Genomic DNA, 25,940 nt, shown 5'->3' with positions numbered 1-25,940 from the left:
ACAAATGTCCTATTGTCAAAATAATTTTTTTAGTCAAATGTTATAAGTTTAGAAAAACTGCTATTCAATAAAAGCACCAGCAGGTGTCGCCTGAGGAATTGCCCTCTTTATGGAGCAGGTGGGACGTAACAGCGCTGCCGTGGAGAGGTATTTTTAATGTATTCGTCACTTTATATCAGGAAACGATGAATAAAGCGACAACGGCTCGTTTATTCCGAAAGCGTTATTAAAGGGGCAGCATTACGTAAAATGAACTTTGCTATAAAGTTATTCCCTCATAAAAACATTCCAGGAATGTTACCTTGATTCGTTAATTCATGTTCGAGAAACCCTCTAAACTGGCAACAGTTTGGGTTTGTAAAAGCCTTGGTGGGATCGACCACCGCCTTCCAGGACGAAGGCCGTCCTGGGAGCTGCAGTTTCCGCCTGGCAGAGCAGCCCTTTGTAGTGACTCGCCCCATCCAGTTCCTTCAAACTAGCCAGCAGCTACTAGCAAACACCTGGAGGAACTACATAAATGTTGAGATTATTATACCAGGTACTATTCACAGCAGTGCTGGTTGAAAAAAAACAAAAAAAAACCAAAAACAAAACATTGCTAAAAGGTTAATTGGAGAGATGTGATAACTTCCTAAAGGCATAAAAAAAAATAAAAGCAGGAGTTTCTAAGGAGACAGAAGCCCAATTTCAAAGCATTAAATTACAAAGTAAGATTTCTTATAAGTCATATTTTATATACACTGCATTTTTATAGAAACTACAGGTAACAGTTACTTGGTAGTGCTATAAAATTATACGTGGCTGGAAGACAACACAATACCGCCCCTTTAAGAGAAGCTGTTCAGGACCCAGCTCCGTATTTACCGTCGGCAAAGAGGTGAACCCCCAAGTTCAGTTTGGATGTCAGTTGACCTGATGGCATCACAGAAAAGGTTTTCAACCAGGCACCGATAAAGCATACCGGACAAGCTTTAGTTTAACATGTTTATTACAATACGTACATTTCACATTTGAGCTTTGACCTCTTGTTGCCCTGCGCTGACTGAAGAGGTGCTCCACATGCACCCGCCTTGGACCTGCTGAGGCCGTCCTGCCGCTCCTCGACCGGGGCGCTGGTGAAAATGTGTGGCTATCATTGTGATTTTTCCGCTCGTCACTACAACTCTTATAAATAAAACCTTTTTTTTTTAAATTTTTTTTTATTATTATTATTTTTAATTCCGTCTCTCTTAAAACTCCACTGTTATGTTAGCAACTGTACAAAGGAATGGGAAAAAAAAAAAAAAAAAAAAAAAAAAAAAAAACGAGGCGCAACCTCAACTTGAAAAGTCAAAAGAGGTGTGGGAGGGAGGGAGAGAGAGGAACAGAAAACAGTGGGAACCCAAAGGAGAAGAAAGTAAAGCACAACACAGGAAGGCGGGATGTGTCAGAGAAAAGAGGCGTGACGTGGCGGGTGGAGGAGGTGGGTGGGCGAGTGGGTCAGGAAGCCAGGGCGGGGTGGTGGAGGTTACAGGGAATGGTCCAAAGCAGCACGCCATCACATCCCACGATGGATTTTTGAAATTTTTTTTTTTCCTTTTTGTATTTACTTTTTTTAAATAATCACTCACTTCACCAACCACCAGGCACTGACTTTTTTTTTTCTTTTTTTTTTTTAGACTGGGTGCTAAATGCAGGGGCCACCAGAAGCTGCTAGCAGATCGCTGAAGCATTGGGAGCAGGTGGAAGTCTGCCACGCCCACACATGACGGTACAACCTGCACTCAGGGAGGCTGGAGGGAACGGGTGAGATGACCCAGGTTTGACGAGCTGAAGAGATTGTTCTGGCTGATTCTGCGCCTCAAACACCTTTAAGTCAGCCTGCAGGCCACACACACACACACACACACGCACTCACACTCACACCAGCTGACTCAATGGTTCGGAGATCTTGTGAAGTGATAAGAGTGAAGCCGGAGATCTGCAGATGAGTTAAGGTGAAGGACCGGAGCCGCCGAGGCGTTGATTAGTCTGGATGTCCAAAAAGCTTTGATAGGCATGGCTTTCCATGGCTTCAATCTACAAAACATATTTACAACATAGATAATAACATCTACAAGAAATCTACATTTTTTCCCCCCACACCCCCCCCCCCACCGCGGGTTTTTACAAAACCAAAGTCTTGTAAATCAACCCTCCTCCTCCAACCACAGCTCCTCGGTTCTCCCAGTCCAACGGTCCAAACCAAGTCAACTCAAACTCCTCAGAGAGTGAGTGTGTGTTTATGTGTGTGTTAAGACTGGGTTCAAGAGGAACCGAACAGCTGCTTTCTTTCCAGCTTTCAACTATGTGCAATGGGTTCCCCCCCCCATTCCCCTCCCCAAAAACAAAACTCTCCACCCAAAAGTTCTCAGACCATGAAGGAATTTTGATTCTTCAACTTTTCAAGTTCTTTGATTTGCTGTCTCAAAAACAATATCCTGAGGGGAGAGAGATGGAGAGAGGCGAGGGTTAGACGGGTGGATGTTTCGACCGAGTCGTGACTGAGGGCGACCGGCGGTCTCACCTCTGCTCCCGCAGCGTAGCTTGGATTTCACAGACTCTGACCAGCGAGCGCAGATTCTTGAGCTCAGTGCAATTCTCGGACATGCAGATGCTGCCCATGCTGTGGGCCTCTTCCCGTAGCCTGGACGCCTGGAAGAGTTCATGCCACAGGTCAGCTTGTTGGTGTTCCCCAGGGAGCCGATCTCCGGCCACTGCTATTTTCCATTTACACATGCTGCCACTTGATCAGGGTTAGTCATGAATTCCAGGGTTCCCTCCGGAGTTTTATCCGCCTGGCGGCCCACCAGGTTTTACTTGAGACCCCGCCAAGCTAAGCTTTGTTAGTTTAATCCTTTTTAATGATTGCCTTTATTTTTGAAGACTTTATAGTTGGCGTTTTGTGTTCTTTGGAAGACATTAGCAGGCCCTAATTACCAGCTGGTACTTTTAAATTTAAACTTTAGGCTTTACTTTAACTCAAAAACACGGTTAGCTGCTGGATGCTACCACCAGGACTGGCAGGTTTTCTAGGAGAAACCCTGAATTTGATGTCTCTTCATTTCTATGCAGATGATTCCCAGATTCACTTGGCCGTCAACCCTTTAGAGCTCTCTACTTTTAAATGCCCCCTACGTCTTTTAGACATCGAAACCCAGATGTCTGATAATTATCTGTTACTCAATAGTGATAAAACTGAGTTAATGGCATTTGGACCCGACATCAACATTTTTGAGAACATTACTAAAACTGATGAATCCTCTTCCTCTAAATATTAGACCAGGGTCTAAACTGTCTCCATTTAAATCATTGGTTAAAACTTACTTTCATAATAAGGTTCTTAATATTTGAATTTCTTTAGTATTTTTACTATTTCAATTTGTTTTACACTGTTGTGTGTTTTAATTGATTTGCTATAACTAGTGTGTTTGTGTCATTCATAACGTTTTAATACATTTTTCTAATGCAGAGAACTTTGTAACATTTGTTTAAAAACAAAGTATTATTGCTAAATGTGTAGTTTTAGTTGAGGATGTTTGGTTGTGCAATGTTAAAAAAAAAAAGAAGAAGAAGAAAAACAAGATTTCAGGAGGTCCTGACCTGCTTCTCTGCATGTTCTGCAGGCCACCCCTGCACGTGCTTGATGAGGTTCTCATTAAAGTGGGTGGCCAGCGTGGGGGTCAGGGAGCAGGAGGGCCGCACCGCCGAGGCGCCGGGGGGAGCCGAGGCCGCGTTGGAGGCGTTGCTGCCGGAGCCGACGTGGTTGGGTCCGGGAGAGGGACTCCTCTGACTGCTGCGGTTCACAAGACAAAACGGAAAACGTTCATGAAAGGAACGTCGCCCTCAAAACCTCCTGCAGGTTTTACTCAGAAAAAAAAACAACAACAAAGTTTTCAGAAAGTTTCGGGAGGAGATTTCTGGTGAATACTGAAGGTAAGAATTTGATGTGCTGTCCACACACAGTCTGAAATTACTAAAGGGGGAAAAGCTGTGGCTTTCAAAAAAATAAAAATAAAAAAGATCCTTTTACTGCAAACTGCACAGTTTGATGCAATGGATTAGGGAGAACTGTTACATTATCAACAATTTAAAATTGAATGTAATAATCTGCTTTTGTTTTTTGTGTTTTAACTTCAAAGATTTTTTAAACCGCAGTTTCTACAGATTTCTCATTTTAAAATTAGCTTTAGAAAACTAATTTCTGAAACCATCTGTCAAGATTTTACAACATTCTGCAAATGTGTGTAGTTGGCTTCAGAGGTGAAGTAAAAAACCCCCCCCAAAAAACAGAAACCAATTTAACATTTCATATTTAAACAAAGATTAGAACCACTATAAAATCCAGACCTGAAATCCTGTTTGTAGTTTCTGATCTTTTGGTTTCTTTGTAAAAGTTCAAAACCATAAAGAGTCAAAGCTTTGATGATCGTCTGAGCTTCAGAACGCCAGACGTCAAACCGATTTGAAACCCTGATCTATGAGGATGTGGAGGCAAAAAAAGGCAGCAGAACTGTCCTTTTGTTAAAAAAAATTTGATTTGGAGTATATTAACTACTAAATTTGATCAGTAACTCATATAGAATTAAAGATGAGTCAACATTTTATTTAAAACACTTTAAAATGTCCTCTTAGCAGATAAACAGATCTAAAACTCTTTCCAGATTCATGGGCAGCAATAATCTTTTATTTGTAAATTCAAAATATATCTATTTTGAAATAGATATATTTTCATTCTTTGGTTTTAGAAATAGTTGAGAAGATTATTGTGGAGCTAGAGAGTGAAATAATTCAGCACAGACAATGTAAAGTGCATGCAACCGGCTGCTACTGTGGAGCAGGTCAGCTCACGCAAAGATGGCAAAAAACAGTGATGTTACACTCTGGTGAACCAGGTTTCTGCTAGTATCACTCAGCACAACTACAGCTTTAAGAACAAACATCCGTGTATTTAGAAATGTCTCTGCATGAGAAAAACTATGCTTTCAGCTCTGACACTAGAAACAAAGTAAACAGAACTTTAAAAACAGAATTAATAAATGATGAAGTAATGATGTGGGAATCTATTGCCTTGTTATGGAAATCATTACAACAGTGATCAATCTGACAATTACACACATATATATATATGTGTGTATATATATATATAATAAAAAAGCTATGAGATTTAGATAAGCAATGGGGTATACCCTAGACAAGTTGCCAGGGCGACACAAACACACAATAGGAAATTTTGTTGGACAATTAATTGTCCCAGAAGTTATTGTGACAAGTGTTTTGAGACAATGTACCGTATGTTTCGGACTATAAGGCGCACATAAAATCGTCTCCCTCAAAATTTGGAAAAAAAAAAAATTAAAAAAAAAAAATCGGCAATGCGCCTTATGTATGGACAGTGTACTGTATGTTTTATTACAACTGTGGTAAGCGACGAAGCCCCTCCCCTTGATTGTCGAGGCATAATCGCTTTCTATGCTGTCTACACAGACTTGCTTTGGGGTGGCGAACCACGTCTCCACTGTCGTCCGAGGTTTCCCGAAGGCCCGAATGTGAGACTGAATCGGATGACGAGAGGAATCCGGGCTTGCTTGATGCCGCTATTTGATGGATTCGAAGAAGATGAATTATTGAAAAAGTGAGTGTACTTTTTTTTCGTATAATATTGACAGTTATTGTTAATGATTGGAATAAAGTCTGACCTATCCGACTACCGTAAGTTGTTTCGCTTTATGCGTCTTATAATCCGGTGCGGTCACAGTCCGAAAAATACGGTATTGTTGATTTGAGACAATTTTCAAGTTGCATAATGGTAATGGGATAATAACACAAGAAAACATTCACACAGATCAATACCTTAATTTCTAACATTTAACGAAGATATTTTAAATATCCTAAAAAATATGAAAATAAAATAAAAATAGAGAAAACCACACAAACAACAAATAAAGTGAATTATGAGTCTGTAACCAAAATTATCGTTAAAGAAAAGGATAGATGAGACCAAAGAACCAGACAGAAGACTTTTATCAGCCAGTGTTTTGGCTGATAAAAAAACCCCCAAAAGCGACCCACAACGTCGTGGGTTCGATTCCCGGACCCGGCGACATTTGCCGCATGTCTTCCCCCCTCTCCTGTCAGCCTACTGTCATATAAGGGACACTAGAGCCCACAAAAAGACCCCCTGGAGGGGAATAAATAAATAAATAAATAAAAAACAGAGTAAACAAACAGAAGCAGCAGCTCTGATGCAGCGCTGCAGAAGAGCCCAGGCAATCAAAGTGAAGCAGCTTCTCTTTGTTCCACTGATGACCAGCAGGTGGTGCAACAACAGAACACATTGAAACACTAGATGAGCTCAAACAGCCCTTCCACTGGAGGTAGGAGCGGGAACACAGCAGGCAACAAGTGAGCTAAGGTTAGAGGTCAACCAGCTGAGTCCGGCGGTGTCGGTACTGACCCTTGGCGCTGAAGTGTGCGTGGGGAGGCCGTGGTGGCGTCGTGACTGTGCGGCTTCTCGCTGGACAGCGACTGCTGAGATGTGGGCTGGGAATGAGGCGGCTGCTTCACCGCTGGCGTGCTCACCTGAAAACGCAAGTTGGAAACGCTGCGTCAGCACAAAACGCCGACCCGCTCCAGTCAAGGTTCTTTAACATCACTGGCATCAGCTGGTGTCACTGGTACTCTACCTGAACAGAACATCAAATCACTCTGTGGTGTGGTTAGCTCCGAGCAAACACATGCTCTCTTGTTTGTGCTAAATGCCACTTTGCATAATCACATCACTATTTTTTATTTCTTATAACGTAAGACCAAAAAAAAAGCAATTTTGAGTGCCCTTCTAAAGCACTATATAAATTTGATGTATTATTATTTTTCATCTTTAAAAATCAATGAAACTTATGGAAAGGCATAAAAACAGTTATGTTTTAGTGACTTACTTACAGATGCACCGAAACAATATTAATATCTGCATCAGTCTCGATGTAGGAAAAAAACTAAAATCTGGATTGACGACAATTTTGCCTGACCCATAAGGGCAGATCTATTCAGTTTGATTCTACGCTTTGTGATCTGAGCATCATCATTATTTATTATTTATTATTATTATTATTATTATTATTTATTATTATTATTATTTATTTTACATCATATTCAAAATTCCTAATTGCACTTTCCGAACCATTTGAAAGGTTTGTTGCAGTTTATTTTTACATGTTTGACCAACATAGTCAACCTGTTGTGTGGTCAGTTTCAGTTTCTTTATTATTTATTTTCCCATTGGCCGTTCTACTCATAATTTCCCTCACAGAACAAATGAAAAAGTTGTTGTTTTTACATGTTTGACCCAGTTAGCTAGCTTATGAAGCTATTGGTGTATTTAAGTGTGCTGTACTGGAGCAGAGTTATCAAATAAAGTTGTAATTCAACACATTTCTGTCTGAAACATTTCAAGTCAATTTTGCACTGATTTGCTGTATCAGATCGGTGTCGGTCCATACTGAACCCCGGATATCAGTATCGGAAGTAAAAAGAAAATCAAAACCAAAAAACTAAGTGGATTGTTGCATTCCTACTTACTTTGGGTTGTGAGATGACGGGCTGTGCACTGAGGTGAGACTTTAAAGGGCCGACGTTCGTCTGCGGCGTGCTGATCCTGGGCGACACGTAGGATCTCGGCGATGAGGCGTCTGACGTTAAAGACATCGGTGACTGATTTGATTGTTGAGCTTTTGGGAGAAACAAAGCCGTAAGGGACCCGCAACGAGCCGGCGGGTCAAAAACAAGAACTGGAAGCAGGACGCTTCACTTCAGCTGACGTTCAACTTCCTCTACCTTGGCTGGAGAGCTGAGCAGCTTGGGAGAGGATAGTAGTGATGTTGAAAGCCGACGGTCCAGCTGTGAGGATCTTGTGGAGCATCGACTGTAATGAAGCTTGTGTGACAGCAGCTGTGAGAACTGCAGACACAAAGAAAAGAAAACCACAAAACGTGTTTGTGACGGATTAGATTCCGAACCAATTTAAGGAAATCGTGACCGACTTATCGGCGCACTCCTTACTTCTTTTTTCTTCCGTTTTATAAGAATGTCGCCGCTAGACTTTGTGAGCTTCAACATCTCAGCTGCTAAAAATATACATCAAAATTTGGCAGTAAAAGTCTCCCCAACACATCTAATCTGTAACAAACAAATGCTCTCGGCAAGCGGCGCTTATCTGGTTACACCAGGGAGTTGAAGGTGCTGCCATCACTGTTCTGGATAAGGTCTGTGGTGATTTAGATGAGACCAAGTCCTATGTGAACAGCATCTGGACTGGTCATCTGCTTTTCACACAATTCAATCCCACATTCTTTTAAAGTGTTAAAAAAAAAAAATAAAATTATAATCCTGATCATAGAGGGTTTTTTCACAATAAGATTGCATCAACATTTATTCCCAGTGTCCCGTCTTAAACACAGGTGTTCCGCAGGGCTGCGACTTATCCCCTCTGTTATTTAAATACAAATGAGGTCAACTGCAACACAAAAGCTCCTGCTGCCGATATGATTACTGAAGCTCCTCTGCAGGATGCTAAACTCACTACTTATTTTAAATACTACACAGTAAAAGTCTGGCCGATCGGGTCCAACAGACTTCATTTCCACTCCCATGCCAATCATAACCAGCTAATTGTTGTTTATGTATTTTTTTCTTTCTGCACCAGTGCCGGTGATCAAAGAGGCAAGTAAAGCTTGGTTTATAGCATGTAGAAAATGTGTCAAGCGTTTTAGTGGTTCACACAACCTAAACGCAACTATAAAGGCCCAGATTAGTTGAGCTTTTAGAGATTCGCGTTGAGCGAGCAGTGAGACTGATGCGAGCGCATACATCTTTGTTCATAAGGAATAATGTGGAGCAGGTGCGTTTACGTCTCAGCACACTCACTCAACGTGTGTGTGTGTGTGTGTGTGTGTGTTCTGGCAATTGGCTCTGCGTCTGTCCTTGCAAACTGATAAACAAACCACACCACCAGCCAATCACAGACGGGTCCTTTTCATCCAGAGTTACTCTTTGCAAATCTGCATCCATTCACTTGGAAAAACAACAACTAATCCCAGCCAACACAAAGACAGCAAGTATTATTACGAAAATGAACTGATAATGTCACAAAAATTTACCATTTTTGTGACATCATTTTGTAAAAAACACAAGAAAACTTAATGCGATAAGTTTCGTGCCCAAAGAATATTTATTGAAATATGCTCACTCCTCGCATTTTATGTTTTAACTTTTAAATGTGACCAGCATTACACAGTTTGTCTTATGATGCCTTGGCTGATTAATTGGGATTTGTATTGTCAATAGTAACACAATTACAAAGTCAAATTTCCTGTCAACTTTAAGCATCAACACAAAAACATGGCAGGATGCTGCTGGACTGCCCTAACACCCCCCATCACTGGGATTAGCAAGTTTTCTGGGGGAAACTCCCGATGCCTAAAGGTCAAAATAAAGTTTCCCTTATGAGCAAATTGAGAAGCCATAATGCCACAGAGCAAGGGCTGACTGTATTTACAGAAAGTAAACATCTTGGAACGGTAACTGTTCCTTTCAGCATGAAAACCAGCTGAATCAGATGATCAATGAGGACAGGAAACAACTCCCACCCAGATTGAGTAGCTATAAGAAAGCTACTCAGTTCCATGAGGACAGTTCTCACTCTATTCACTCACTGTTTTCATACAACAATAATAATGAATTATGTTGTACTTTTCAAACTTACTGAGAAAAATCACTTCCATTAGTTGGGGAAAACTACGATTTCTTCTCATTCACACTCTTCAAGCTGCACTATGTGGCACATTGTCAATGGATTTCATTTGACTTGTTAAATTCTCTTATTCTGGCCACATTTCAACCAACCACAGGAGTCACTGAGCTTGAACAGGAAGTTATAAAGAGTGTCAAACTAAATCCCTCATACAGCTAAAGTCTCATTCCTCATTAAGTGCTTGATATTGCTCACCAAACAATTTCGAAGCGCTAAGAATCAGCCTTCCTCTAATTGAATCAAACATGCCACACCAGTGAGCTTTTCTCATTTAATACATCAAACACACAAGCTTTACAACACAGATTATTTCAACTTGGATATAAGGCAATGGTGTTAACTCCAGGGTGAAAACTTAAGTTTTAAACATGCTACTCTTAAACTTGCTAAGCAAAAAGCATCACAGCAAACGTCTTGCAAACACAGGCCAGACGACATCACAAAGAAAAATTGCATCGTCAACTTGCAGCTTCTTTCTTACCCTCGTTGATTTTTGCCATGTCCACGCTGGCGTTGTTGAGCTGCAGGGCCGTCTGAAGCGCTGGGAGAAGCTGGCGGAGAAGGTTGGGGTCCTGGAGGATGGGGGGTGTGGAGGACTGCAGGACTGGGGAGACGGGCACGGTGGACGCTGACGAGCCCGGTGGCGCCGACGAAGGGTTCACGCTCCCTGCACCCGAGGAGGACGACTGCGACTGGCTGGGAAGAGCCGCTGAGGGCTTCTCCACCTGAGTCGACTCTGTGGGGAGAGAAAAGCAGGAGTCTTTTGAACCATGTCGCATTCAGTAACATGGTTCCTCTATTAACCCTTTAACAACATTTTTTTCCACCAGGTGTTTGCTAATTGGTAGTCACAGGAGCCTCAAAGATGGTTCTAGGTTCACTCAGGTGTTTTGAACAGTTGAATGGTTGCTATGGGAGATTAAAGGATTTCTCAAACATGCCTAGAAAAAAAAAAAAATCAAAAAAATTAAAAAAAATCAATACAATGCGCCACGCTCATGTTTTTGAGCTTAACATGATGTAAAGCTCAAAAAACCCAATTGTTACATAATACTGCCCCTTTAAAATCGACATGTTGATAGAATCCACAGAAAGAATATAACTTCTTCAACAAAACTATTCAAAGTCAATACAAGCAGTCTGAATTTTAGCCAAGTTGTTGCCAGGCTTGTCGCGATAAACAACAAATCAATTAATCGCACGATAAATTAAAATTGTCGACCTCATTTTAATTATCGGCTTTATCGTTTCTTCCAGCATTTTTCTACATGTGTATGAGTTACTGACACTGGATGAAAAAAGGCTCAACTCCGCTGCTCTCCACTGACCCTCCCTTCCTCATTTCCTTAGTGTAATGCCCAGCGCACACTACACCATCTTAGAGCTGTTAGCAGTGATGAAACTCACTGTTAAAGTGTGTTGGAGGACCTACCAAATGGTTGGCTCAAAAATCCACTTTGTTCAGGTGTGCTATGAGTGCAGTATGATCAAGAAAGATATTTGAGTTTGTCGGCCCATTTTCCAAACCTGAGACACCACACATTGGCCGACAGAAACCCTAGATATAACAGTTCGATGGAGCCGTGGTGTGGTGTCCAACAATCTACCTGCAATGCATGTGGCTCTAGTGTCAGTCCTGACTGAATAAAAATCATTAGAACCTATTTATGTCACGTTAACGAAGAACAGCTGAAAAGTTGCCGGGTTCATCAACTGCGGTAGCGATTTCGCTCCAACTCCTCCCCTGGTCATTTCTATATTCTTTGCATGAAATGTTTTAGAAACATTAATATTTCCACATATCATCTCCAATGTCCGCTGGACTTCGTGTCAGCTGTTTGGGATTCCTCTCCTTACATTTCCCCTCAGAAAGGACGGAGGGGAATCCGCTTCCGATTGGCTGTCAACGCTCCCAGTTGGGGGAAAACCCCTGATTTAGATCGGAGTGGCCACAATGATCTAAAGTAACAAACCACACACTACAGGATGATCGGTTACGAAATCACAAGCAACAATCTTAGAACGCCCAACGTTCAAAGATTGTCGCAAGGAAAAAACAGGGGCAAAAAAAAAATGATGTAGTGTGAACTATTGAATCAGGTAGTCGATGTGCTCATCGTCTCTATTTAAATCTAATGATTACTGAAAGGCAATATGGTATACAGACGTCATAATCTGCACTCTTTTGGTTGAATGCAGTATTTATTTACACTTTGGTGTTTTTATTCAATACATTTTTGTTAATGGAGACTGAGAATCCATTTTATTTTTTGGTTGTTTTGTTTATTCTGTTTATCAGTTCCAGTGTTAAGTGTTCTTTTGAAAATAAAGTGCACCTATCTTTGGCAGGAAATGACATGCATTATTACGTCTTTTCCATTAAATCAGTCAAAAAGGTCTTCAAACAATATTATCGCTTATCGCAATAATTTTTGAGACAATTAATCTTAAGCTCAGCAAAATGTGTTATTGTGACAGGCCTAGTTGTTGTTGTTGCTTCAGAAACACAATCAGCCTCCTCTTGTTGCTCACCTGAACAACCGCTGGACAAAAACCAAGATGGCCAGATGGAGATGCAGCTGGAGCGACCTCAGAACGAGCCTCTGGGACCATTTAGTCGACAAGGTGAAGGCTAACGTTCTGTTCTGAGACAGTTATGAGGAGTTTGAGCTCAGAGGCAGGAGAGCAGGAAGAGCCCAGAAGCTAACGCTTAAACCGAGACACTGACGTTTGAGAGCAACTTAAAAAGGACAGCCTGGCTCCCGTAGCTGCAGCGGTGAAGGAGTGGATATATCAAAAGGTATATAATCACCTGTTATTATTGATATATAAATCATAACGGGTGATATATAATGATCTATATCAACCGTTTGAAAATTAGAATTGGAAGGACAGCGCAGTTATGAAATTAAATCTGACCCTTATGCATTATTTGTATAAAGCAAATAGGTCGCCATTACTAAAAGATTTGCATCATTTCACTTCAGCTGGGATTTAGCTGGTAAATGCACGCTTCTGGATCCATCTGTCGCTGACAGAACAAAACAACAAGTTGTTGCAGAAAACTTAAGTCACAAGTCTTTGTACAGCTGGTTCCCTGATTTCACATCTGTGTGTGTGTGTGTGTTCACGTCCCAGATTTACCCTGAATGTCCAAATTCTTGGAATGCCGATTGGGAAAAGTTGATGCAGCTCTATACACTAACCTTCTGCACAAGTTGCAGCTCACTTTCAGTGAACTGCAGCCAATTTTTTTTATTTTGTTTTTATTTGCCACCAGTAACATTTTTTTTATATTTTCCATACAATTGGTAAATAGGAATGTAACAATAGGAATGTTTGTAGATTCATTTGGAACAGCAAGAATTAAATCTACTCAAAAAGCATCATTTCATTCAGAACCACAGAGTAAAATGTAGATTTTTTCTTTCATATTCATTATTATTTCCATGTTTGTAGACAGTTTTCAACTTTCTATTTGACTTTATGCAAGCTAAAAACTGGATTAAACCCCATATTTGCAATATTTCCACATTTCAATTCCACGTGAGTTATATAGCATCACTTATGAATATTTAGCATCACTAAATATTAGAAAATTGAACAAGTGGAATTTGAAAAACAATAAAACCAGATCCCACACTGTAGATTAGAAACTGAGATCGTCTCACCACAGCTGCTCTGCCGACGCGCTGGAGTCGTTTCTGAGAAATCTTCATATCTCTAGAAAACAAGACCCTGCTCCCCAAACTGTAAAACAAAATCCCCCCCATGTGTGCTCAGAGTCTGTACTGACAGATCCAGAACATAGCAGCTCGTCATGTTCACTGATGTGACAACACGGCAGCTATGAGTAAGAACCTGCTGAGACAGAGACCGCGAACGTAGTGAAATGGTGTGGAGATAACCGTCTCTGAAAAGGATAATCAGCGCTGGACACCATGTGGTAGCTTAGATTTAAGTGTAGCTCAACACCGGCTCCGAGACCAGGAAGTGTTACAAACTAAACAGATGACCACTAGAACAGGAAGCTAGGTAGTTAGCTTCCTAACAGCCCCTAGTTTGACATAAATAAACCAAGAGGGAAACATAACCGAGTAACTGCACGGGGCTTTTTCATGGGTCCTTTCCATACATTATATGTCCTGACGCTGAAGTTCTGCTCGTACTCCAGGAACGCTCTTTTCACCTAGAAACACAGATCCGTGCTCAACAAAACAGCAGCATCCAGGATGCTTAAATTAACAACAGCAACGTTTTACAAAACGGCATTAATATCCAATTCCTGTGGTCTCAAAGCCGCCACTCCAGACTGTGTGGAATCGTGGGCGTTTTTAAACGAGCGACACTCCAGGCTGAAGGGAGATCGGAAAAGAACGCTGAATTTAGAAACACAACCTGCTTTAAAAAAAAAAAAAAACAACAACAACAAAAAAACACAACAGCTTCACAAACCTCTGAAAACATCCTGGGATCTTAATGAACTGAAGTCTGGAGAAGGAAAATGACACATGCCACATCCTATGCAGCAATGCGTCTGCTCTGTTCAAACTCGAAATCTGCAAATGATCATAAATCCAGGAGATCTGTGATTCTGATCTGTCCCTTTAAGAATAAATGCTGTAAAAGCAGCCCAACATTCTCAGTTACTGCTGTCCCAGAAATTGTTGAGATAATGTTGTTGTTTTGACACCGGTTTCAAGCAGTTTAACAATTATAACAGTATGATAACGCAGGTTTGCCCTCTCAAAGAACAGTAAATAAAAAAATTTGCAAAGAACTTTCAACACTGGAACTGCGAGATATTTTAAATAATCAGAACTAAACAACCAAAAAAACAATACCTAAAACAGAAATAAAACCGCACACAACAAAAAACATAAATTAAATGTATTAGAAAGTATCCAACAAAATTGCCCTTCAAAAACATCAGAGCGGAAATTATTTACCTTTTCTTTCTTTTTTATGTTTGCCTTTATAGTCTGTGTTAGTGGAAGTCATAACAATACCTAACTACCTCGTGATAGTTTCAAATTTCCTGTAAACTTGAAACTTTATTAACTAAAAAACACATTAGGCCCCTGGATGCCTGCAGTAGGGCCCCCCCACCTGAAACCAGACTTGGCAAGATTTCTGGGGGGCCCGCTGAATTCAACCAATAAAGAATGATTCTCAGAGGGGTTACTGTTTAACCCTTCTAGACCGAAAGTGTCGGCACCGCCAGAAAAATGTGCAGTACGGTAATTCTGAGACACTTCGAGTTATCTGAAAAATAAGCAAAAAGATCCAGGTAGAGTTTTGAAACTCAGGATTCTTAAACCTCTAACTCAGGGGCGCCCAAAGTCGGTCCTGGAGGGCCGGTATCCTGAATGTTTTAGTTCTCTCCACCTGGATCCAATGATGGCTCGTTAGAAGGCCTAAGAAGAAAATTGACATGCTGAGAAGGTTGTTGCTACTACCAGGGACAGAACTAGAACGTGCAGGATGCCGGCCCTCCAGGACCGACTTTGGGCATCTCTGCTCTAACTCCTAAAGTCGATGGTTAACAGAACTTGTTCCCGCAGTACAACTTCTCCTCACATCAATCAAAAAAGAACAGCGCAACTTCAGAAAGCAAGATTTTGGCCGACTAAAACCAGCAACTCATTGAATCAAAAGGAAACCTAAAGGCGAAACATAGCACACGGCTTGGTTTTGAAATTGGACCCATCATCTTTAGAAACCTTGAAACCAAACAACGTGGCTTGGACAGAGGAGGTAAAGTGTTTGCTATGACAACCAAACAACGCTCGGCTGTCACAACCTGAATACATCACCCTTTGAGCCGCCGAAGCAAACCGTCTTCAACAAAGACGGTACAAAACAAAGCATCTGTGACGCAGGCGGTTGAAAGACCGACAGCTCGGAGTGGCAGAACCAGACGCGGTACTTACTGGGTCCGGTGAAGCCGGGGGCTGCCGTGGCTTGCATGGCCTCCCTTCTGTAGTCCCTGTCCTTGGGGAAGCTGTTGACAACAGCGCTCTTTGTCGCCTCCTTTTGCCTCTGTTCCCTGCCGAACACAAAGCAACCCGCGTGAGCCGGCGGCCGCGTGCGACGGACGGGACGCGCAAGAGTGCCGTGCATCCGTTGCCGCGGCTACCTCTCCAGCCACTCTTTGGGCTTCTCCCACTGGGACACCTCCGTCCTGCAGTTGTAGTAGTATTTCTTTCCGGAGGAGCTGATGTGCTCCGACCAGTCGTCGCCGGGCTCGTAGGGCTGGGTTGAGAAACGCAGAACCCAAAGGGCAGCGAGAAGAGAGAGAGAGAAAAAAAAGGCAAGAGTTCACATTGCGATAGTCTGATGCAAGAGGCTGTAATATAATCCGAGAGAAAAAGACTGTTCCTGTTACTGCTGTTCAACTTCAGTTTCCAATATTTAGCATTTTCTGATTAAGTCGTCATTTAGGTTTGTTTTTATTTTGCGTCAAGTAATAAAAATGTGTCTGAAATTACTGCAAAGTGCAGAAAAGGAAACTGGAACTTTTTGTGTGTGTGTGTGTGTGTGTGTGAAACTAAATTTCACTTAGAAGTCATTACTGAGATCAATTCTCTAGCGGTCTGTCGTCGGCTCTCGTGCTCCAGCAGAAACGATACTCACTGTGTCTGATGTCTTGCTGGGGTTAGAATGCGAGTTGGAGCTGTGGAGGGAAGTGTGGTTGTGGGAATTTTCTTGTGGAGAATAACTGGGTCCTGCAGCAAAACACACAGAAATTCATCATAAATGACCGGGTCCAGTGAGGGACAAAACAGCAACACAACGCGATGCGATCCAGCTGTGGTGTGTTTAGCTTTATTATACTCCGTCCTCAGCATGTCATGACACTGTAGAAGTAACCAGTTATTTCACCTGCATGATGGTGCAGTAGTGTCACTGCAGATGGGGGTTGGGGTCTGAGGAATCAACTTCTGCCAAAAAATAAAAAACTCAAAGAAGTTTTGTGATCGATCTTAGAAATATTTTGGAACAAATTCAGAAATTTTGAGTTTAGAAAAGAAAAGAAAAGAAAAACAAACATTTCTGGGTTTTAAAAGTCAAATTTTTGGAGTTTTTAAAACTGACATTTCTGATATCTCTCAATTTGAAATTTTTCTAGCAAATGTTTCATTTTTGGAGCTCAGAAATTTCCTTGTTTTTTCAAGAGAGTTTCTGACATTGATTTCCAAATTTCAGAATTTTTTTGGGCAAAAACTTCTGCCTCGATCTTTTTTCTCTTCTACGATGGAGTCCTAATACCCCATCGTACTCTATAGATGCTCTGCCTTTCATTTACTTGACAGCAATTCTGCATCACGCTGCCGTTACTTCTTTACATTTGTTTCACATTTATCCATCTTTAATTCAGGATGCTACAGTAGAATCTGTATTTTTCGGTAAGACAAGGCTTAAACCACCTGCTCCTCTCACACAAAACACACGGTTTGAATGCAAATGTGAACGCCAAGCGGACCGGCGACCGCTCCGAAGGTAGGAAGTGGACTAAAGCACAGGGCATTCTGGGTAAATACAACCAAAACAAATACGAGGGTCTAGCGCTAGCAGGAGAAATGACTGAGACAAAAGAGAAATCATCCAACTCCTAAAATCTGATCCTACTAAATTTTTCTTTACATTTTGTGAAAAAGGAAATTGTGTCCAATATCTTCTTTGGAAGATTTTTGTATCATTTCCTTCAGCAGTTCTTGGTGCAGCACCACCACAGGTGAGGAGGGGAACAGATTTTTCAATTTGGTTGGTTTGACAGTGCAGTGAGAAAGAAAAACAGCAGCAGATGACAGTGGAACAAATGCTGCGATTTTGGCCCCCGATTGGACGAAGCGCCAACTTGTTTTTCCTTTCATTTCTAAAAGCTATCAGATAAATCGATAGTGTGACAATTCCTGTCTAGGTAGAGACAAATTGCCTTAAATCCTGAAGCCCATCTGACTCCACATTCTAACTAGTCTGGAAATACTAAAAATATTGCCAAAAACCTTTATTTTCATGCCTCACCATCACTGGACCAAATCAACCCTGAGCTGCTGCTGCTGTGTTGAGGATGAAACTTATTTTTATCAATGTAATCCTCGCAACGGCTTCAGGTCACATTATCATTTATCCTGCTCTGCTTATTAATTGTTCAGTTTCCATCTTCCTCTTATGTCCTTACCTACATTAGCAAACAGCATATGTTTCTGCCACCTATCAAAAGGGGAACTACGTCAGGTTTCAGAATGAACCGCCAAAAGCAATGTGAAGCTGGCAAGTTATGTCGTTGTCAGAAACGACACAGTTAACCAACTTGGAGACAAAACTGTCAATTGTGCCGTTAATTAACAACATGGAAGGCTTCTGGTTTCAGGCTCCATATGGTGCATATCTTCAGATTCGATTGCGATTTTTAGATTCTCCATTCAATTAAGAAATAAGTGTCCGAATTCAAGGTCTGCTTCCTTCAGAGGACGGGTCCTTTGAAGGACGCGAATGTCGAAGACCGGAAGAGAAAAGCTGTGAATTCGGACGGGTCTTCACCTCAGCGTAACTTATGTTGCCTAGTAACCGTGACAGCGTGACGCACAGAGAGGCAAAGAAAAAACAACGGAGCCGAATCTGTCCTTCGAAGGATGCAGCCCTTGAATTCGGACACGGCTTCCATCAAATTCATCAGTTTGTATTTAAACAAAAACAGGTTTGTGCACTAAATTGTGTAACTTAAATGACCAGGATTAGGTTTGTTCAGCTACCTGGCTTTTTGTACAAAACAAATTGTAAAAAATCTAAGAATTATTCAAAATACATACGGCAGCCGAGTGGACGAGTAAAGCGATACGCAGTATACTCGCGGCAACTTAAATGCATTTCAAAATCAATTTTGGAATATTCTGAATCAACTCGGGATTCCCAGGACAAGGAATTGCAATATTTTTTGTAGTAGAATAATTTTTTTTCTGGACTTCCAATAAGATACAGAAAATATCTCACAATCTACTCTTGCTAATGGGCTGTTCTTTGTCATCACATGTCCTAACATCTGACTGTTTAAAATCCAAACTGCATGTCATGTAAAAGATCACTGACATATTGAAATCAATGTTTGTCTGCCGTGTTTTCTATGGCTAATCAAAACCAAACGCACTCCTCCACAGAAAGAAGAAGCTCGTCAACAGGAACTATGGAGAGAAAATTGGACAGAGTCCTGACCCGCGACAAGATCTCTGATCGAGTCATTTTTCTGATTGTGACGATGAACACCTAGAACAGGAATATCCTGTAGTACTGTTCATTGTCTTATGTCTCGCTACGCGACAACAGTTGCTTTAAAAGCACAACTCTAAAAATGTAAAAGTGACTGTAATTACAGGGGAATTTAAAGTCACTGCCAGAGAAGCAGCTCTGAAATGGCAACAATGCTGCAGCTCCTGTAGAGAGCAGCGTGCTCTCCTCTCCGCATGAGTGATCCAGTCTCAGAAAACCAGACATGAAAGCCACAAACTAAACTTTGATCTTCCGAGTCTGATATTCTGATTTATGCAGAAACTCTGGATTTTTATAAGATCTTAAATTTATTGTAGCAACATTCATAAGAGAAAAAGTTGTTGAATCTAAAGCAATGGTCCTGGCTGCCTGATTATACATATATTTTTTTAAATTAAAAAAAAGGAATTACAGATTTTTCGGGGTCAATATTACTGCATAATTTTAATTTGAACTATTTTGGTTATGACGGTGACTCAGGTTCAGAAAAAAAAATTCTTTTTGCATTTCAAGAGCAAATGTTTTTTTCAAACTGACTTTTTCTCTTTCAAATCTCTTATTTGACACACTATTAACTTTTTACTTTCATGAACATCAAAAAATTAAATCCTACATCAGTTCATCTGTTCCTTTCTGTGCCTCTGCTCCGTCTGGCAGACAGACGGCCCGGTTCTGGTTCTGCAGGAGATTTTCCTCTCCACTGTCGCTACATGCATGCTCCCTATGAGAAAAGTCAACACCGCAACCCTCCTGTGACTTCTGACTGGACAATAAAACAATAATGTATATCACAATAGAAACGTGATCAATATCAACAGATGACAGAATTTTCATTAATTTGACTAAACTCTGATCTAAAACCGCACAGCATTCTGGGAGATGAAGGTAGAGGAAAGGTTTCATTTTCATTTTCCAGCCATATCCACCAGCGCTGTTACTGCAAAAATTAACTGGTTAAGAGTAAAAAAAAAAGGGGGAGACGCATCTAAACTGCAGCGTGACGACGATGCAAACTGCTGCAATAAACAGTAAAACGTCGGGCCTCCCTCACCTGCAGCGCCACCAGCTGAAGTCACTTTGACAAGCTTATATTAGAAAGTTAAAACTAGGGGCGTGCTGTGGTGGTGTAGGGGAGAGCGCAACCCACGTTTGGAGGCCTTGAGTCCTCGACGTGGCCATCGCGGGTTCGATTCCCGGACCTGGCGACATTTGCCGCATGCCTTCCCCCTTTCCTGTCAGCTTACTTTGATATAAGGGACACTAGAGCCCACAAAAGACCCCCTGGAGGGGAGAAAAAAATTGTAAAACTTAAAACCAATATGGGAAAATATTAAACCTTGGAATATAAACCAGCAACATTGAATTTGATAAAAAACTTACATCAACTCAAAAAAAGGCCTCGACTTTCAGCAGCGTTTTCTGCGGATCGACAGAGGATGTAATGAAACTCCAACCCAACTGACCATTTCTTCCCAGAGACATAAAACCATTAGAAATATTACTGACCGCTCACGGCAGGAAGGCAACTTCTTTGCTAAATCTCACACTATCGCCTGCTGATGTGGCATGCTTAATTCCTCTCAGCATCAACCGTTTGCTGGACTGAACTTAAAAAGGCATCTTCTGCTTCTCAACGCACGTCACATCACACCGCCGGGACGACAAACTCTGCTCCTTCAAGTAAACGTGTGTGTGTGTGTGTCTGTGTGTGTTGGGGGAAACCGTGGACTCCTCGGTCCATGCTTTCAGCTTCCCGGATGTCAAGTCCTGCCAACTAATTTTCATAAGAATCATCTTTTGCCTGTTACGTCGTTCTCATGTTCATTTGGAGCAGAAAAGTTAAACGTTTTAGGAGTCAAGAATGTTGAAAATTCAACTCGGATCTGAGGAGATTCTGTTATAATATTGGCATAAATTGTTTGCATAATTTTACCGCAGCTTTTCTTAATTATGTCTGAGACTACAACCTACAAATATGGTTCAGTTAGATCTTACACAAACTGACTGAACAAACAATCTTAAAACAAAACACATATCTTAAAGTACAACATAGAAAATGCAAACTGTGATTAGATGTTTGCCCACTATACTTCAGTTATGACAGAAAGTATTTTCAGCCTTTAATCTTTGCAATATATGAGTTAATAGTAATTCTGGTCTGCACTAATTTCTACTATTAAGTCAATTTGACCAAACATCCAAAATTGCAGACGTCAGATTTAATGCAGATTCAGATACCAGAAAAAGGAACTTTAATTTATTATTTCAGGCTCTGTCAATAAGATAATAAATGCAAAGATCATCATACCTGTATAAACATGCATTGCCTGCAGCCACATGTTACTTTTCCTCCCTCACCTCCTCATTCAAACAATGAGCTCCAGTTGATTTATGAATGAAGTGTCTGCTAAAACGTCCAAATGAAGCTGAAAATGATAGCTGCTCAGGAAGTCCACACAGCGCCTGGAGGAAAGCCCGGGTTAACGAAAACGACGAGGTACGTCAAACCACCAATTAACTCTGATCTGGGTGTTAAGAGATCGCCAGCGGAGCGGTGAGGAGCCCCGGCTGGGTGGAGTTTACCTCAGCCGGGGTTTGAAAGCGTTTCAACATTAAAAACTGGGAAGGGGAAAACAAACTGCCAGTGTTCTGAAGCGGCTGAAGTTAAAACAGCCATTTAACTTTAGAACTCAACTCAAACGGCAAGCATGGCTTCAACAACCTGGATTACAAATAAGCAAATTTGAGAAAATGAGAAATGTTCAAACCTAAAAAAAATACCTGTCACATTAACAAACTTTGCTGGATGATAAACGGTCTCAGCAATTATTGGAATTAACAATAATATTGTTGTTTTGAGACCACTTTCAAATAATATAATGATAACTGTGATGTAAGTTTGTCTTCTCAAAGGTTGAGAAGCTTCCACATTTTAAATATACAAAACACCACCAAATACAACAGAAATAAAAAGGATTATGACCTCTACGTAAGACAAACTGCACTTCAAAAAATATTAATCAGACTGAAAATTAACGAGTTCAGTTTAATTGATCATGCTTAATTAGTTCAACATTTGAATCCGAGTCCCTCCTAAAATTTCAGATGAAAAACTTCCCGTTCAACCCCAAGAGATGCTGCAAAACTCAACAAAATTCTTAAAAATTTGGTTCATCTGTGGATCCCCCCCCTCAAAATCTGTTCTGTCGCCTACCGAAGAGAAGTGGAGTTAGTCGTTTCATCCCGCTGCGCTGGTGTGTGGCTTTAAAACCCCCCGAACTCGTGTGAGTATGTGTGTGAACACCATCGGCCATCTCACCTCCGTCCCGTTCTCTGACGCGGTGTGTGTGGAGGGCCTTCGCCCTGCTGTGGCCCGTGCCGTCCGTGTGTTTGTTCTCCGGGCTGTCGGACCTCCTGAGCATTTTGCAGGGAGGGGTGACCTCTGTGGGGTCGCGCGTCTTCTCGTGGCGGTGTTCCCCTCCCGGATGGCTTTTGGATGAATATTTGAGAGTCTGGAGATACGAAAAGGGTTATTATAAGTCTGTGTTACCCAGCCGTTCTCACGGTACGTAGCACGGTCAGTTTAGTGAAGAAAAGAACGTTGTAAATTTGGAGAAACTCTGACCGGTGAGCGTCACTTTAACTTTTACCAATCCACTGCTGTCCTACAAACCTTATCTTACATCACAAGCAAATATCATGTTTTGTCATGGTTTGCTTTTTTTATGTCTAAAAATTAGCATGCTTCAAGCTACAAAACATTCTCAAAATTTGAGTTCAAAATTGAAATAATTAAGATTTCTTAAAATATTAGTCCCATTAGCTGTGAGTGGTATTATTCTAGTTTTTTTTTTTTTGTGACTTTTTCACTTATATCAGTCAATCACGTATTGACAGATAGTGGGGCTTTTTTTTTTTGCAACGTTCCTAGTAAGTTATGAATCTAAGCCTTTTGCGTTTATCTCAAATTAGCAGCTTAAATGATACCAAAGCTAATTAAATCTTCAAATTTATTGTAGATCTAGGCGTAATTAAGCGTTTTCAACACTTGAATATATAATTAAGATCGGCTAATTATATAATAGTAAAGGTAAACAACATTTAAAAACACAGACGACTGATTGCCTCCCCTGTCAACTGAATTTCTTGTGTGCGTTTTGGTTAGAAAATGTTGGTCTTAAAAATATATTCTTACGACTCCTGTGTTAAAAGCTAAGCTGACTTTATCCTGAAAATGACAGATTGCGGTCGGGCCCTGATCGGAACAGCTAGCAAGAAGGCTAACAGTACCAAGCTATCGTTAGCTTTGATCTGCAGTAAAACTCCCCCTGCCCTTTTCCCTAAACCTCTTCCTTCGACGGAGTCATGTCGCTATGTGTTCTATTGACATTCAAATGTTTGCGTTGTGGATATTTTCCATGCTTTGTCCCTTATTTCGGGAAGCATACCCACTACTTTTTCGTGTTATTTTCCGCACCGACTGAGGCCCGTGCTTTCTAGAAGCCCGAGCTAGAGTGTCCATTTTAATCTTATTTGCTGCTAGCGAGCTAGCAGGCTACGGATAGCTAACAAGTACCTGATAGGGCTGAGAATCTCTTCGGTCGCACCTGAAAATAGACAACAAAACATTAAAGAGTGAGAAGCTTTCAATGCCAACGTCGAAAAACGACTTTACGAGGCTGCGGAAGCAGCTCGTTCAAGTTTTAAAATACTTATTTTGGTTTCGGTAAAAATGGCGGATTGTCAACGCGTAGCTACGAGGAAAGGTTGAAAAAATTAGAATAAGTAACGTAAGAGAAGGATGTTTACCCATCGCCGAGTCTCGGTTGTTTCCTTGCATACATTACCATCAATGCCGTGTTAGTGTGTTTAGAGTGGGATGTGAAAGACTTGGTAATGGCACTATGTTTTCTTCTGATTCGACGACCTGAAATCGTCTGTTGGTATATACTATAGCAATGCTATCGGGAGCGCTGGTCTGAAGAGCGCCCTCACTCAATCCATCTCCGACTCTGAAAACACAGCACAACCGCTTCCAGCGGAACAGAACAGTTCAGCTTCGAACCAGGTTGCCACGTCGGAGACAAGCACCCATACGGGATCACCTTGAGAAATCCAGCAAACGTGCATCGTGGTTTATGAATATATCTAATAACAAAATCCAAACGTTTTCTGGATACCTTAAATAATTCTTTATACATGCATTCATGAAAACAATGCACCAGCTAATGCCGTTTTTTTAAATTATTACTCTTACGGTTGTAAATAAACTACGGTAAGATGTAAATATATTGTGGAAACATATAAATAAATAAATAAATAAATAAATAAATAAATAAATAAATAAATAAATAAATAAATAAATAAATAAATAAATAAATAAATAAATAAATAAATAAATAAATAAATAAATAAATAAATAAATAAATAAATAAATACACGTTTTGGTTACAGGTCAAACTGGATAGATATAAAGTACACGATAAGAGCCGCAAACGTCAATTATGGGAAAACATGGCAACCTTAATTCTGATAACTCATAACGCCCCCTCTGATGTCTATGTACTGATTTAAAACAGTGCGTTTGTTGAAAAGTTTAAATCAGCACATTTTCAGATTGTTTATTTTTCAATTCCTCTATGACTACGAGAAAGAATACTTATCATATAGTTTGCGAAAAACGCCGAAAACAGATATTTTGTGTGGTTTAATGAAAGGCAGGCAATGAGGTTTTCCACTCCTGACATCTAGCGGTGGAATTGTGACATTACAATCAAAATTTGTTCAACGTTTATTGAATATAATCAAATATTTATACACTTTACTGAATAATTGTTATATCAAAGCTTTTTTTAAAAATACATTGCATAATTCCTGAACCAGAGTTCACCATATCAAACACTAATTTCACAATTTATTTATTTTTCCAAGTAAATTAATTACTTTATTTAAATAAAGGCGATTATGTGTATATAATTATGTGTATGTAGGGCTGCTACAATAAAGTCGAAAGTATTTAAGCAGGCATCAATACAATATGAATTAATAAATAAGACTTGGAAAAAAACAAAACAAAGATCGAAATCCATATTAAAGAACATCTCTGCGCCCTGTTGTCTACTTTCATATGTCTGTTAACAGACATATGAAAATAGGCCGGATTCATTCTACTCGAAAAGAATACGTTTCAAATAAGAGCTGCTTGTCATTGTTCACAAACAATGTATCTCACATCGTTTTGTAGGTTGCGGACAAAAGACACAATTGGCTCTGGTTCGCAATGAATTAACACGGGGACCTATGAATGGGGGTAGCATCTATTGTCAGCGAAATTCCTGCAACTTGTTCACACAGGCACACCGCGTCTTTCCCCACAAATCTACTGGGATAACATGTTTTAAAATTTCTTTCTTTCTTTCTTTCTTTCTTTCTTTCTTTCTTTCTTTCTTTCTTTCTTTCTTTCTTTCTTTCTTTCTTTCTTTCTTTCTTTCTCTTTTCTCCCCTGTCTATTTACATCTCTTAAAATTGAACCGAAATAGTTAGATAATCAAATCTGCATTAATTCCTCAAAATAAGGTCACTACAGTTTGACCACCTGTTGGTTTTTCTCCTCAGTTGACCTCTAGAGGGAGATATTTCACCATTTTGTAACTTGATCGCCAGAACTATACAAATGCTGTCAATTAAAGTGAGATTATTTTACTAATAATAATAATAATAATAATAATAATAATAATAATAATAATAATAATAATAATAATAATAATAATAATAATAATAATAATAAATTATTATTATTATTATTAAAGTTATTGCTCTGCAAGTTCAATTTAAAATTCTGCAT

At 40.4% G+C, this 25,940-nt stretch overlaps 1 protein-coding gene across 1 annotated transcript; it reads right to left on the bottom strand.

The window, feature by feature from the left end:
• Positions 1–970: 970 nt before the first annotated feature.
• On the bottom strand, positions 971–24,602 carry waca (WW domain containing adaptor with coiled-coil a). Its single transcript, XM_044104414.1, has 13 exons — positions 23,906–24,602; positions 23,673–23,703; positions 22,416–22,608; positions 16,463–16,554; positions 15,966–16,081; positions 15,760–15,875; positions 10,308–10,562; positions 7,852–7,974; positions 7,597–7,745; positions 6,476–6,600; positions 3,622–3,814; positions 2,546–2,673; positions 971–2,459 (listed from the first exon to the last, which is right to left on the bottom strand). The coding sequence occupies exons 1-13, from the start codon at positions 23,944–23,946 to the stop codon at positions 2,390–2,392; spliced, it is 1,632 nt and encodes a 543-aa protein (XP_043960349.1). The 5' UTR covers positions 23,947–24,602; the 3' UTR covers positions 971–2,389.
• Positions 24,603–25,940: the final 1,338 nt, after the last annotated feature.

The sequence above is a fragment of the Gambusia affinis genome, linkage group LG21, assembly GCF_019740435.1.
Source record: "Gambusia affinis linkage group LG21, SWU_Gaff_1.0, whole genome shotgun sequence".
Classification (NCBI taxonomy): Eukaryota; Metazoa; Chordata; class Actinopteri; order Cyprinodontiformes; family Poeciliidae; genus Gambusia; species Gambusia affinis.
This window is presented reverse-complemented; position numbering and strand designations above follow the sequence as displayed.

What these genes read in the sequence shown, in the direction of transcription:
- waca (XM_044104414.1), bottom strand. Translation starts at nt 23,946, where the DNA reads ATGGTAATGTATGCAAGGAAACAACCGAGACTCGGCGATGG. An exon ending in CCCCGGCTTCACCGGACCCA is followed by an intron (nt 10,563 to 15,759) that starts GTAAGTACCGCG and finishes CTCTCCCCACAG; the next exon opens with AGTCGACTCAGGTGGAGAAG. An exon ending in CAGAACATGCAGAGAAGCAG is followed by an intron (nt 2,674 to 3,621) that starts GTCAGGACCTCC and finishes GAACTCTTCCAG; the next exon opens with GCGTCCAGGCTACGGGAAGA.